The sequence below is a fragment of the Lepisosteus platostomus genome, chromosome 9 (assembly GCF_059453375.1).
Source record: "Lepisosteus platostomus isolate fLepPlt1 chromosome 9, fLepPlt1.hap1, whole genome shotgun sequence".
NCBI classification, from domain to species: domain Eukaryota; kingdom Metazoa; phylum Chordata; class Actinopteri; order Semionotiformes; family Lepisosteidae; genus Lepisosteus; species Lepisosteus platostomus.
The window spans coordinates 44,904,601-44,920,352 of record NC_142619.1 but is presented as its reverse complement, the minus strand read 5'-3'; the positions used below and the strand labels follow the sequence as shown (position 1 = coordinate 44,920,352).

General features: G+C 36.0%; 1 protein-coding gene across 1 annotated transcript in view; it reads left to right on the top strand.

Moving 5' to 3' along the window:
- The window catches only part of cog5 (component of oligomeric golgi complex 5), a 187,072-nt gene that overhangs the window by 84,617 nt on the left and 86,703 nt on the right, over positions 1-15,752 (top strand). The window contains exons 8-10 of the mRNA XM_088645186.1: positions 7,610-7,775; positions 8,218-8,330; positions 8,844-8,921. Of these exons, the coding sequence (XP_088501312.1) occupies positions 7,610-7,775; positions 8,218-8,330; positions 8,844-8,921 (357 nt within the window). The remainder of the gene's footprint in view (positions 1-7,609; positions 7,776-8,217; positions 8,331-8,843; positions 8,922-15,752) is intronic.

Genomic DNA, 15,752 nt, shown 5'->3' with positions numbered 1-15,752 from the left:
TTCTAGACTCATACCTGGAAGGTTGTGGGTTCAAGTCAAACCCTGCTATTGGAAAACTTGCTCAAGGGTACTGGTCTAAAATTACTCCAGCCAAATGGCCAGCTGCTTAAATAAGTACAAATATACTGTAGGTTGCTTTAGATTCAAGCCTCAGCCAATTAAATTAGTAATGAGGTTTAGTCATCATTAGTACTTGCTGCCGTTTGCCACAATGAGGTTTGGTCAAGCTGCACAGCTCTCTTTTAGGGTTAATCTTCCATCTTTATCTGATTGTACTTCATTAAAGCTTGTCATTTGTACAGTGCCAGTGGTAACAGTATTTATTTGAAGAGGTTTAGCGACTGTAATGGTAGAAGGGTACTTTTAAGAATGAAACAATTAATTTATAGATGAAAGTAAGACAACTCGAAATGTTGAGTTTTCATAACATTTTCTAAACATTTAGTTTTCTTGAAGGTGGTGGTGTAATGTAAGTCCAAATACATTTATCCTGCTGAATCAACTCAGTTATGATGGTTTCTCATTTACATGCTATTGTAAGGCCATTTTGTTCTTAAGGTTGTGTCAATCAATACTTTTCAGAGATTTCAAACTTCAAATTTAAGTAACACATGTAGTTTAAAATGGCAGTTGCCAAGGTTAAATGAGTCATTATTTGTTTTTTAAATGTTGAACATTACTGACCTTTTTCTAGTCCCTTTGTCTCCATCTTCGTGTGCGCCTGAAGAGAATTGAATTTATGAGTACATCCCCTGTAATTATTACTGCCATTTAAAACTAAAATGCAAAAAATGTTATTTAGACTTTCATAGACTATACAATCAGTATTTTCAAATGTGTGAAGCACTGACTTAATGTGATCCCAGTACACTATTACAGTAGCATATTACAAAATACAGTGTAAATTGTAGCAGATGCCTTTATTTTTACAGCCAATTGGTGTCATGTGATTTTTGCAAGAATTCAGCAGATTTACAGTATGTATGAAATGGTGATTGTCCACCTCACTCTCATTGTCTCACCTCATCTCTGCTGCTACATTTAAGACAGACATGAAACTTGCCTTTCTGCATTGTAAGTCTTTTATATGTATAATTGATCCTCTTTTCTGTAGTTGTATTAATGAGATATACATGACCTGAATCTGCTGCTACACATATATGACACATTTTTGTAATATTTTAAGGAGCATAAACTATGACAAACAACATGTAAGTCTTTTTTTTTTAATTATATGATAGAATCATCTGATTGTTATCTCATGATCAGAGCAGGTCATAGCACTAATCCTAAAGTAGGACAATGAAATACCATAGTGTGACTCAGTGGTTTACTCAGTGGACAGATGTATGATATTTTTCTTCATTAGAAACATTTTATGTACTGTAAATTATAAACATTTGACCAATTTATGACCTCAGATGGTTGTATTATTACAAAACTATTATTTTTTATGGATGGCACAGTCACTTTAAAATAACTCCCTTGTCTTTTTTATAGTATCAATGTGATTTGACTGTCTGAAACAACTTTAAAAGGAAATTATTCCTGTAGAAAAATTGAAAAATATATATTTTCTTTAGAGTTCTTTGCTTTTAGAATAAGACTTTTTGTGTTTTGTGTTAATAAGTGACCTAATTAAGATAGAGCCTTTTTTGTCTTTTCTTTGAATTGCAGTAGCCTGTGCATTTAGGGATTTAATTTGGAATATGCTGAAATAACATTTAAATGAATAGTGTATTGTGCCTCAGCATTCAGCTCTGATGCAAAGGCAACTGAGGCAGTATTGGCGATATTTCTATGCCTGACCTTCAACATTTGCTTTAGATCTAACACTTGTAGCAAAATTGATTACATTGACTTATGTGCAGCATTATTTGCCCAGCAACACAAAAACCCAGGGTAAAAAAAGCTATCTCATGATACTGTAACTATAATAATAGTGGAAAACCTTAATAGAGAGTAAATTGTCAGAAAAGTAACCCCGTACTTCACAGCTAGTTTCTTTTGTTGCTCACTATGGTTAAATATATGAGTCTTTAAGAGGCAGTATCTTTCTTTAAAAATTGTAAGGAATTGCTTTTTCCCAAAGGTTATTTTTAATATTTCACTACTGGTTTTCTGCAGTTTCCTGTTAGAACAGTTTCCTTTTCTGAATTGTTGAAATACCTTACCCTATTCAGCACAGCATCCTTTGTAAAATTGTGAAAACCTTTGAATTTCACATAGCCTTACTATAAAATAAATGCATTGTGCTTTCAGTAAAACTGAAAATAGATTTGGATTTTTGTGGCATATAATTTGAATGTATGACCTGATATTCGACCATATGTAGCAGAAATACCTACTTGAAGCAGTCTTGGAGCCCCATCAAAACTGTGGTAGAACCGAATATTGATCAATACAGCCCAGTTATTTAAGCCTTTATACACAGTGACGTTTAAAATATAAAGTTTAGCAAGTAAAATGCAGTAGGAATGTGCCTGTGATTTTGCTGACATGGTTTCCATTTCTATAAGAACAACTTCCTGAATGACAGCATTTATTATAACAGTTATAATTTATCAGGCATAAATTATATAGTTGGTGTTTTTTGAATGGGTCTTTTTATAGGTTTTTGAGGCATATTTTAAGTGGTTCATTAATTGTATTTGTGAGTGCAATGTGGCTTGAGATGAGGAAACCATAAACATTTCTTTAGTCATTCACAGTTGATGGTTTTTGTGTCAATGGATCATACCTAATTATTTTTAACTCTAACATATTTCCAGATTTAGCTATAATTGTATTCATTGCTCATCTTTTCTAATTACTCCTCCGATTAGCAGGTTAGCAGTAAAGCATGCTAAAGATAAGTGCATGCTATTGGTATACTGTGTACAATTTGTTTTTGGAGCTTTCTGTGTATTCAGACTGTTAAAATTCAGAGAGACACAAAAGGAAATATATTTTTTGGGGTCTTCAAGGGACTTTAAATTGAAAACAATAGAATAAATAGCCTATAATCTTCAGAAGTTTACGGGAGAGTAAGTTAAAGAATCAAAGTTAATCTCTTGCTCATCAGGAGCAAAAATATGGTGTATGTTTCAGTCATATTTACAGTAGGAGTCCTCACCTGCCCACCATAATATGAGTAAGCAGTCCTTATTACAAAATAATCACGCCTTCAACAGGGCTCAGCTGTACAAGTTCCCTTCAAGCGATCAGATTTGTTAAAGGAACAGCTGTCCATCCATGCCTTGGTCCTTGTTTTCATAGCATTTGAACGGATTATTACAGGTTGATGTGCTGAATACATTCTGTCATAGACATACCGTTTTTCCAGCGTCAAATTTTGTCCTTATTAGAGCACACTTACTTTGAAGTGTAGCCTAGGAATGTTTGCTTATATAAAATGTTATTGATTTATAATTTTCCTGAATCTGCCCAAAGATATGTATATTTTTTACCTTTCTACAATCAAACGTCTCTTCGTGGGAAATCTGAAATACACTTACACAGGTTTTGTTGCTATCCTGACTTGTGGGGTGTTATTTTAAAAATATGAAAGGTTTAGGCATTTTGTTTTATATCCTGATTAAGTTAACAAAATCAACTCAATCTCGGAAAGAAAGTCTGCCTGTAACTCAAGCACCTAGGTCTGTTCAAAACAACTGTTTTTTTAAACTGCACACTTGCTAGATGATGTCCATCTATTCTGTTAGGTGTGTAACAGATGTGCAGTACAACAAAGCGACAGTTCTTTTAACGTTAATTTAAACTTTAAGAGACTCTCAATTTGAAAATTAATTATACACATACATATCTTAATTTTCCTGCCAACATGTGGTTTCTAAGCAATTCTGGTTCATATTGGTGTTAGAAGAATTTATATTAAATTCAGATATTGAAATAAAATAGAATATTTTTATCACAGAGACCAAAAAGTGTTAGTATTACAGTTGCCAGGTGTTTACTGTAGATCCTACAAAAACAGATCAGTTCTGTTGTCACATGTACTGTATATGCTTTGGACTTTGGATAACACACATCAATTAAACAGGTTTTTAACTGAAATTGCAACTACAATCTTTGATTGCTCTGATTAGGAAAATGGGTATCATAACTCGGGAAACTTTATTTAGGGTACATGTTGCATAGTGAATGTCAGGCTTAGATGCAATATGAACTAATAATAATAATTGCTTACACTTATATAGTGCTTTTCTTGACAGCCATAGTACGCCAGAACGCACACCACACATCAGCTATTAGTAGGGAGGAGAACAGAGTAATTAAGCCAATTCATAGATGGGGATTATTAGGAGCCCATGATCGGTAAGGGCCAATGGGAAATTTGGCCAGGACGGCGGGGTTACACCCCTACTCTTTTTGAGAAAGACAATGGGATTTTTTAATGACCATCGAGAGTCAGGACCTTGTTTTTCTCATCCGCAGGATGGTGCCTTTTTACAGTATAGTGTCCACTATACTGTGGCATTAGTACCCACATAGACCACAGGTTGAGTGCCCCCTGCTGGCCCCACTAACACCACTTCCAGCAACAACCCTAGTTTTTCCCAGGAGGTCTCCCATCCAGGTCCTGGCCAGGCTCACACCTGCATATCAGTGGGTTGCCAGTTGTGAGTTGCAGGGTGATATGGCTGCTGGGTAATGGCTGTAAGGGAAAGGCAGTGTCCTCGGTTATGTGAAAGAAAAAATACAGACAGTAAAATGGTTCATTTTACCTTGGGGCTGTTAAAATTTTAACTAAAGGTTTTAAAAAAAAAAAATCTGTGCAGTGATTAGCAGTGAGGCCCTGTGTTCAATTCTTGGAGTGCTGTCTGCATGGAGTTTGTATGCTCTCCCCTTGTTCACTTTGTTTTTCTCCGGGTGCTCCAGGTTTCCTCCCACTGTTCAAAGACATATTGGTAGCTTAATTGCCTTCTAGGAGACCTGAACTGGAGGAATGGATGGATGAAATTTTAAAAATAGGATTGGCTAGAATATGGATTTTTCCTGTCTATCATTTTGTCCTTGCGCCAGTGTTTGCATTGCAGTTTCTAATTTACGTTACACTGTTTTCACCTTTCATGTTGGCATTTGAGTTCTCGGTGCAGAACACATTTCTTTCCGAAGTGGAGTATAGAAAATGAATGAGCTGCTTTCCACAGAGAAACCAACCATGAGATACTCAACACAATGAAAAGTGCTAATTTAGATTACCATACGAAGAATTTCCTTGAGCAGGCTTGGCAGACAGTGTAGTTTTTGTTATTGCTCTGGGTTGTGAACATGTCTCTAATATATAAGGGGTGACTGGGAGCCAGTTATTCAAGTAGGTTTGTATTGTGCTTATTGGATTCTTTTTTCATTTTCTCTTTCCTAACCTGAGCATTGTTTCAGCTACCTTAAATCATTATCCGATAGAGAGGATGTCACTTCTATGCCATTGTCGTCGTGTTCATACAGAGAATCATAAGCCTTAAGAAATGGCTTTCTGAACACTTTACTGTAGGTTAAGACATGGGCGATTGAAGAATGTGGTTTTTGATTGAGCTGGGGCACTGTTATAAAGCACCTCAGGGATCTATATATGTGATAAAAAGATATAAATGTGATTTAAGCCATTCTTTCGTAAAGACCTCTGTATATGGAAAGCACAAAAGCCTTGTTTTCAACCCTCTGTGCTTCTGAAAAGGACCTGAGTGCTTGCAACCTTCATTTTTTATTACACAGAATTATTCAAATATTTTTTTTCCCAAACTGAACACTGTAGTGTTAAAACATCAGGTTGGCTGTTATAGAACAGAATTAATGTAGCAAGTAAGGGTTATTTTGGGGATTATTTTTTTCCATTTGTTTGTAAGATGTATGTTTTTCAAAAGATTCTTGGAGCTCTGCCCTTTTTAAGGTGATATGCTTATTACTAATAGCTCCTTTCATACAGTATGAGGAGAAAATCAGTAACTCAGCTGTACTTTTTATAGACAGCGTGGCGGTGACCTAAATCCCCTCTTCTACCTTTTGAATCCCTATGGAGTGTTACAGAGACACTGAAGTACCCAGGTGGTAGTAAAACCTTCGCAAAGCACTGAGTCAAGGTTAATTTCATTATAAGGGCAGAAAATAATTTTGTGATCAGGTGTCCAGGTGTCACAGCAACATTACTATCGTGTATCCTAACAGTGTAAGGTTTTGCTTTTTGCTCTAGACCAGAACTTCCAAATCAATCCCCCAGTGTGGTGAGAGGGAACACTGCTATAGTGGTTCTTCAGATAAAAGGTTAAACTGTGGTCATGACTATTTGGTTGCTGACTATCTTATGAGACTCTTCCTAAGAGTAGGGAGTGTTAGTTTTTATGTCCTGGCTAATTCCACTGTGGGCTTCCACGATTTGATCTACCTAATTTTCACCCTTAATTCAGTTGGTGAGAGTAATTTCTCACCTCTCCACTTGATGTGCTGTGCAATGTGGCTCCAGGTGGCTTCAGCACATCAGTGGTGGAAGAAATGGGTCTCCTCATCTACGTGTATGTCATATACTTTTAAATCCTTTAGGATGAGAAACACTCTAGAAACAGGGAGATGTAATTCTTGACATAATCATATGGCACTTATCTTTATTTAAATTTAATTCAAATCATACTCAAATCAGTAGAGCAACCTTTTTACATTTCTTTCTTTTTGTTGTGCATGATTTAGCTATCCATGCATTGATTAATGCATTAGTGCATGATTAGCTATTTTTCTAACAGTATTATCCAATACAGGTGAGTAGGAGCTCATCCCAGCAAGCAACAGATGTAAGGCAGGATACATCCTGGATGGGACACCAGTCCATTTCAGGGCAGACACAGACACAAACATGCACAGTTTTCCCAGAAGCCAAGTAGGCTACCAATATGTCTTTTGACTGTGGGAGGAAACTGGAGCACCTGGAGGAAGCCCACAGGGCGCACATGGGGAAGACATACAGTACGCACTCCACCCCAATAGTACTCCAGGAATTGAAAGCAGGGTCCCAGCTTTTTAATGTTCAGTTGTGTAGACCTGTCTTTTAAATTTTATAAAACTATCAGCTTTGCTGTATGACTATAAAAAATAAGAATCATTTTTCACCATTGGGTAGAGTGTTGAAGAGAAATTCCTAAACATGATCTCTTACAATAGCAAATGAAAAGAGAAAGTAGTTTGTTCTTCCTCATTTGAAATTGAACAAGTGGTCAATAACATTATTGATCAAGAAATGATAGTTTCTGGTCCTGGAGAATGCATTTGTTGTCGTCTGCAGTACTAAGACCTCTTACCAAGTGCAACACCTGTTCCATCTACCTCTTTTTACATCATGTTCCCTTTAGTTGAAAAAATATTTTGGAAGTGTAGGGAAAGGCGTAAACTCAAGATGTACCCAGCCGTGCATAATTGCCTTCTGGAAGTCATGTTCAGAAGTGGCGAAAATCCAGCTCTTACTAATGTCATTAGTCACTTGAAGGACAGTCATATGATGCCAGTAATTAAATACCAAACACATCATGTTTGTTGTTCTGTGAAAATAAAAAAATAAAAAATCAGACACTGGACTGTCAATTTATTATAGCTCTGCTTTTTTGTTGTTTTTCTTTTTCAGAACCCCACTCAGGTGGGAACAGCACTTCAGGTGTTTTATAACCTCGGAAGTTTAAAAGAAACCATCAACAGCGTGGTCGATGGATACCGTGCCTCCTTAGAAGACAACGTAGCCAATGCTCTAGACATCAAAGTCTTGACTCAGATGAATCAGGCAAACACAAGAGGTATAGTATTTATGTTGCAGAGAGGTCTTTTCAGTGGATTACAAAGAATCGTGTGTCAGGATGGCCTTTTCGGTTCTTTTCCAGATGGATTAATAACTCCAAATTTGATGTAACTATTTGTTAAGAAATTACCGTGTTGGTTCCGCTTCTTTAATTATGCACATTTCAATATTTCCCTTTTCATGAAAAAAAGCACAATGCACGTTCCAACAGATGTTTTTGAGTTTGCTTTATCACATTATGAAATTTAATAAGAAGACTAAAGTATTTAAAAAATGGAGAAATAACTCATTATTAGACATAATCTCAAGTCATTGGAATTTACAGATGGGTCACTGTGTTACTGACTGGGAATTCTGTAATGGGTCTCTAAAGTGCTCGAGGTCTCGGATAGTCCTTTTCCTATTGATAGTGAGTTTGTTTTTTGACCTTTGGTGCGTAGGGGGCCCTGGAAGAGCCGTGATGCCAACTCCAGGGAACACTGCTGCATTCCGAGCAGCTCTCTGGACGAACCTCGAGAAGCTTATGGATCAGATCTGCGCAGCCTGTGGACAAGTACGTGTTGAGAGAAATCTCTGATTCCTTAAAGCGGACTTTTGTTCTTTGCAAGTGGTGCTGAATGCACTGATGAAGCAGAGTTATTTTGGTGACGGTGACCTCCCTGTTGCTGTTGCTTTCTGCTTTCTTCTAAAGTGTAACTAGACTTTAGTCGTCATTCTCACAGTAAACGTTGGAGGTTTCAGAAAAAGTTTTGCAAGGTTTAGCACCTCATGTATTCATCACTAAGAAGTTAGAAGTTAGAGTGAGGATCTTGCCAGTAAAACTGGATTTGTTTATTGCTTCTGTTGGGTCATTTGATCCCAAGCCTTAAAGAAAATGAGGAGAAGCATGCGAATGAAAACAAAAGCATTAGAGTACTTGAAGAAAGCATCCTGATAATACTTCCTTAAATTACTTCCTATTAATGAATAATGGGAGAATTGGAAGAGTGAAAAGAGACCAATGTAACACATCGGATCGAGGAACATTGATATTTTGAGTAAGATTTCTGTATGTGTGTGGTTGCAGGTACAGCATCTCCAGAAGGTTCTGACTAAGAAAAGAGACCCCGTCACCCATGTGTGCTTCATAGATGAAATTGTTAAGGTGAGAGTTTGTTTTAATAGTTCTGTAATTTGATGCTAATAATTATGGAAGTTGTGTACATAGGATTTTTTTTCCCGTCACTTAAAGGTTTAGCTTCAGCTTTTTGGCTTTAAGCTCTACTCAACAGACCTTTAAATTGTAATTTATAATTGTGCCGCCAGCAGTAGGGCCGTTACCATGTAGTCTGGTAACGATCACAGAATGCTTCTTGATTTCAAGTGGATATTTATACCTCATGCCCACAATACTGAAGAGCCATGCTGGCACTGCTGTGAAGGCATGCCGCAGTGTTTCCATTAGTTTTTTGAAAAAGGTGCCGTGCCAGCGCCATGTTTTGTTGATATCCTTTCATACCTAGTGTTTGCACATCCCAGTGTCACTTTGAACAGCCTCGTGTGTGAGGCTCACACTTCACCACAAAAAAATCCAGTTAACAACTCTCTGGGAGGACTACAAAATCAAAGCTCTAATAAAAGGTAAAAGAACAGGGAGAATATAATGTCCAAATGCAGCTAAATATCATCCTTAGAAATTAAAGGGGAATCAATCAATATCTCGTTCACCTAATTGTGGCAGTGTAGAGAGAAATATTTCAGTGCTTTAAAAAATTAAAAAGCTGAATGTAGAATATAGGAATACAGTACATAATCATACATTTTTTTCAAGTTTTTGAGCTTCTGGTAGATGCACTAAGTCATCATCTTTTTAATGATGGGTCTGGTGCAGTCGAGTCAATGCCAGAACTAGGCATGGATGTGGAGAAGCTTGTAAATGGATCTTCTGGAGAGAAGAAAGCAGCAGAGCCCCAGAACCCATAGAAAACCTTCCAACCAGTCTGCATATGTAAAATGAAGTTGAACTGTGCCACCCTCCACAAATGTAAAAGGCGAGGATTTTGTCTGTTGTGCTCCTCTTCTATGTAGTATGGTTTCAAGGCGAGCAAGCTGTAAGAAAATGTATATTTACAAAGAAATACGATAAAGTCTTAAAGTGACTTAATCATTGATCAATTCTGTCAGGCAAAGCCTAAACTGTATTAAAAATAATGTGCAGTGATAAACATGATTTGAGTCCAGCGTACTTTAATGAAATGAAAGAATATAAAGATATCCTATAAAAGCAGTTTGAATTGTCTTAAAGTAGTATTAAACAGTAAATAAATAATTTGACATTCATATTTCATTGTTAGAAAGAATGGGCAATGATGAATGCAACTCAGACCACAATGAAAGTAAAATATGCGCAGTAATGTGTAAAATCTCAAATTTACATCACAAAAATTTCCAAGTATGCACAGCACTATATTGCCGCTATTGTCTGCAACTCGAGAACGAGGGAACAGAACTTCCTGTGAAGTGAAGTAGCCTATTACGTTGTAGACAAGCAGGCTTGTGAATGCATCTCTTTTATTTCAATGGAAATATTGCCCTCAACTTCGAGACAATTTTGCCAGCAAATACTGCCTGTTAACTCTGCATGCAGATCACGTTGTAACATTTGTGCAGTGCGGTGAAATGTCTGCTGCACAACCTGTACTTATTCACTCGTACATCACATTCATTTATATATTAGAGTGACTAGTGAGCAGGAAGGACCGATTAAGCGACAGTCTTCGCAAACTCACCCTCTCGCCCATGGCACGACCAGCAGTTTGTGACAACATGGCAGCTATACAATATTTTCACAAAGTTCTGAATTTTGAGCTTAATTCAGTAGTTGTACAATTTTTCTATACCATCAATTAATTTATTTTGTTCCCACTATTTAATAACAGTGCAGTTCCCCTTTAAAAATAAGTGTAAGAAATGTTACAAAAAGTAAAGATACTACACTTTTCTGTATTTTTTGTCTCCTGATACATGATAGGAATCTTCTATGGTTAGTTTCGTGTATGTAAAAAAATAATTTAATATCATCTTGAGCTTCAGAGAAGTTTTTGTTACCATTGTTTCCTTTCTGTATACCATGACATTATACTACTTTCTGTATAGCTTGATAGAATTAATGGAAATAAGGTTTTAGTGTCAGTGGTTGTGTTATTTGCATATGTTATGGCAACAGGTATTGTGTATTATGACTGCAAAAGCAGTGATATGCATTTTAACCATTTCTGCTAAGTCTGTGTACTGCCTATACTTTAACAGTTTAAAAGGTTTATTACAGTTTGTGTTAATTAAGTTTTCTTTGAAGACAGAACTAGAAGAGATTCTATAACATTAAGATGCAGAGAAATAGAAAAGAAGAATGCTTTGTATACATTAGCCTGGAATTGAAACATGTATGCAGAAGAGGAATGTTGTTGGCCTATTTTATAAATAATTAATACAGTTCAGTGCTGCAGTTCAGCATCAATATAGATCTCATCTTGAATTGCATTGAAGAAGCAGCAAAATGACAATGAGTTGAGCTCAAACATTATAGGCTCTGCTCTTTATGTTTGAAACATCTAATTACTTAAATGTACTTTAACATGTTTTTAAATTTTACTATGCTTTTACTCTACCCTTTTATAATGTTATACATTATAAGACATCTGAGATGGTGCTCACTCTGGAAAATATGAAATTACAAAAAACTAGCATAGTAAATAAAAATCTTAAATTTAAGATGAAAGACAGTTGTGCAGTCTAGACAGAGCACTTGTGCAGTGAGTAGCAGTTTTCTAGACAGCAGTTGGGAATGGTTTAGTTGGAGTTTAGAAAGCACACCTTTGTCCGTGCACTAGCTGCTTAATAACCAGCACGTTAACAGTAAATCAGTTTATAATTGAGTCACTGTGGGATGAGTGCCTGAGCAGAGGTTGAATCAACACTCATGGTACTGTATGTAAGCAGGCCTGGGCTCTTAGCCTCAGGCAGCTTATTATACTTAACAATTTTCCCTTGCACACAGCCATTCCCCTCACTGTAACTCTGTAACGTGTTTCGCTGCTTTAATTGCAGCTAGATTGTGTGTCTTGTATACAGTCAATAAAAATAAAAGGGGCACAGTATTCATTATTAAATTTTTTTCCATTCATGTCACTCCTAAATAAACTGAGAGGTACTTGAACAAAGGCCTCTCTTTGTATCTTTCCAGAAGATTGCTTGTGCTTAGAGAATTTTACCTTGCTTCGTCTCACAACCATTTTATGGTACTTTAATGTACAGTAAACAAGTTTTAGTTTATTTTAGTGCACATTTAAACCTCATTTTACATAAAACTTGAAATGTTCAGGTCACATTTGTATCAGATATACATATATATCTGCAGTACATACTGTGTAATAACTTCTGTGAATAATCAATTCCAAATGAGAACATTACATGGAGAATTGATTAGCCGCAGCTACACATCAGCAGTTCCTCTAGGCCTCGATTTGTCTCCTCCAGTGTTTGTCACTCAGCAGTGTCAACTGTGAATACGAGCAAATTGCTTGCTTGGTTCTTTAGTTAAACAAGACTGTAGCTTTTTTTTAACCAAGCTTTGTATGTTGGTATGGATTCTGCACAGCTTATCCCTGGGTTTGTATGTTTACTCTTCACGCAATTTACACAGTGCACTTTGGTGAAGTGAATTTCACCCGTGTCACTGATGCTTTCGCTGAATTTCATTTTATTGCTGAGAATTATCAAAGAGGAAATGTTTAGCACATTATTAGATCCTGTTATGTTGGACATTTCATTAGTATTTTTTTTCCTTTGTGTGTTTTTATATCTGCCTTCTTCACAGTGATTCTTTAATATCCTGCTGTGTCCCATTTGTGTACAGTGTAGAAGGCTTATGTTTTTTTTTTCTTTTTATGCTGTTACTCTTGGCATCCTTATTAATCCTGGATGAGCTTAAATTACTTTAGTTGGAGATGAAATAAGGTTTTTTACTACTGGTAATCTTTTAAAAACATAATCAGTATTCACCTTTAGTGATAATCTTGCTCTTTTTACCAAATGTCTAACATACTGCAGTGGACTAAATTTCAGAAATAATTTACAAAGGATTTAGTACTGGGGCTTTAACTGGGACATTTCGTAATACAAACAAGAGAAAGTGCATGTACCAAAACAAATAGGATAGGTTTATTTCTGTGTAAAACATTGTAGCTTTCTGTTTGCTTTAAGAAAACTGTAATAGCTGTTGTGCACAGAGACTTGAATCATGGTAACATGGCTTGGTACACCATGAGACTATACTTCTAAAAGAGAAATCCTTGCATTCTCGGTATATTGTAGTACTTGTTTTCACATAGAGTAGGTGTTGCAGTGGGTTGAGATTCCTGACCTGCAGTTCCAACAGCATGTGGGATGAAGTTTTGTTTAAGCCTGTAGATAACTGGGAATATGCTGCAGTAAAATTTCCAAATGTATAATGCTTGAATTGTGCTACGGAAATATTTATTTCCTTTGCAAAAATGTTTTTAAAAATTTATTTCTTAAAAATCTTGAAATCTACACTCAATAAAGACCACGTAAAAACATGTTTTTATAATTTTGTCAGTGGTTTTCAATTAATATTAAAAAGCAAAATAACTTTTTAACCTGTTGAAAACCAGTAAGAAGAAAGTAAAAAAGCAAGGACGACCTCTTGTTTGTCTTAACGGAATGTGGCCTCCTGGAATTTTAGGAAGCAGTAGTCAGTCCTTTGAAGTCAGTACACCTGGTTTGTAATACCTGAAGCTGAATCAAGTTTGAATTGAGCTTAAAGGTAAGTATTATCAATTGCAAATGTAGTGTTCAGAGCAAAGGACCTGTGTTTTTACTTCATATTTTAATGAATGTTGTCTAACTTATTTGTGTTAACTGACTTACCAGTCAGTCATATCACTTCACACTATCACTACCAAATCAACTTACCCACCTCTTCTGAACTGACACAGACACGCATTGCAACTTTTGAGTGTCTTGTGCAGTGAGGCTACGCTTCAATATGAGTATGGACAGAAACAGCAGACATTTTCAAATGGGAATTAAAGCAGCACTTCCAGAGACCCAATACCATGAACATCGCTCCATCTATTTATGGTGATGGTATATGAACTCCCTGGTACTGTACTTCAAATAACCCCATCTAGTAGCTGGTTGTGGTCACCAGCTTTAGGCCTAGTACAGCCACAGTAAATGAATCTTATGGCATGGGTTCAAGGTTCAAGCCAGTGTGTTTGGCTGTAGGTCTCATCCAGTAGTCCTAGCAGGAGTATTTATGTAGGGAATCTTGCAGTCTGATCTCAGCACTCAGCTTTTCCAAACTTAATCTATACTATAAACCTCTCTGGTTGCATTCTAAAAAATAGATAGATAGACACTTTATTGATCCCGTGAGGGAAATTGCAGAAAAAAAATGGAAACCTGTTGAAATCCACTTAGAAATGTTATCACTAAAAGTTTTAAATCTTCAGTGTAACATTGTCAGTTTTTTTCTGTAACCGCTGTGATATTTTGTAAAAGTAGATTAATATTTTGTAAAATGCTAACTGTGTATCTTCCATATCTCATAGATATGTTTACATGTGCGTAATTGTCTCTTTCTGTAAGATCTAAACAAGCTGCACATCAGGGTTTTCCAACATGAATTTAATATTATTTTCTAAGCCGCTCGTTATTCTGAGTTAACAAGAGTTAATACTGGTATGCTCTTTAATTTGCTTTGTCTTTGTACTTTTTGAAAGCATTTTTGTTTTGTGTTGAAATATGAATTTAATTTTTTTCCCCATCTCCTATTTATTAAAAATGTTCTGTATATTTGTCTCTTCTCATATATATATAGACAATACCAAACACTCGGGGCTTGTCATGCAATCAAAGCTGCCATTTAATGGCTACTTTGTTTCAGGTATTCTGAGTGGAATGTTTGAAATGTTATCTGTCTGAGCTGGAGCCAGCAAAATTAAGTAGACCATAGACTATTAATAGGACCTTGTGTATTGAGTGACACATTGTAGCATGGCCATTATAAATGCTTGCCAATTAAGGTTAGAATATGTGTCTGTAGAGAGGAAGACAAACTGTTCAACCAATAGTAAACCAGTTTACAAGGAGGAACATTACAGTTTGTTCCTGTGGCTGATTGTAAACTAGGCTGTAACATTTAAAATGCAAGTAACTAATAATACAAGCAAGCAATAATAATTTTTCAAGACTCAAGGGAAATGTCTGTCCTTGAAGACCTTGGAATTGATTAATTTATTCGACATTGTGATGTTAATGAAGATGACAATAATTGAAGCTGTGGTGTGGTAAATAAACAGCTGGAGGCAATTATTGTACAGTGAACCCCCCTAACCCATGAGCAGGAGTGTTTTATCAGTCTAAATAGAAAGCACAAAAGAACAAGAGGAAGATTTGGTCTAATTAGTTAAGTTAATCCTTTTATGCAGTCCATGTATCTCTGGTTTGTTAGTCCAGCAATATGACCAGTATGCTGTTTATGAAATTAAAATGTTGTGTCTTCTTAATGTAGTGTGTTCTTGGATTCATCCCTCAAATATTTGGAAACAACATTTGATTTCAGCATTTATTCATGTATATATACAAACTCAAGCTTGTGTTGAAATACTAAACGTAAAAAAGTTGTATCACATTACGTTGTCTAGGCTGTACCTAACTCAGAATATTTTTGCAGAAGATTTCTGTGTTGACTTAAAGAAGTGAACTGCTGCTTTTTTCATTATAACTACAGCTTCACCAGCATACTCATTAGAAATGTTTCATTTTTATCAAAATTCGAGCCTTTTAGTTGGAAAACTTTTAATCTTATAAAGATGACCAGAAACATGCCACCTTTTCCCCAATTATAAGTTACAGAAAACAGATGAAACACAATTCTTCATAATTGTGTTAGTCTCATAGTGTATGTTTA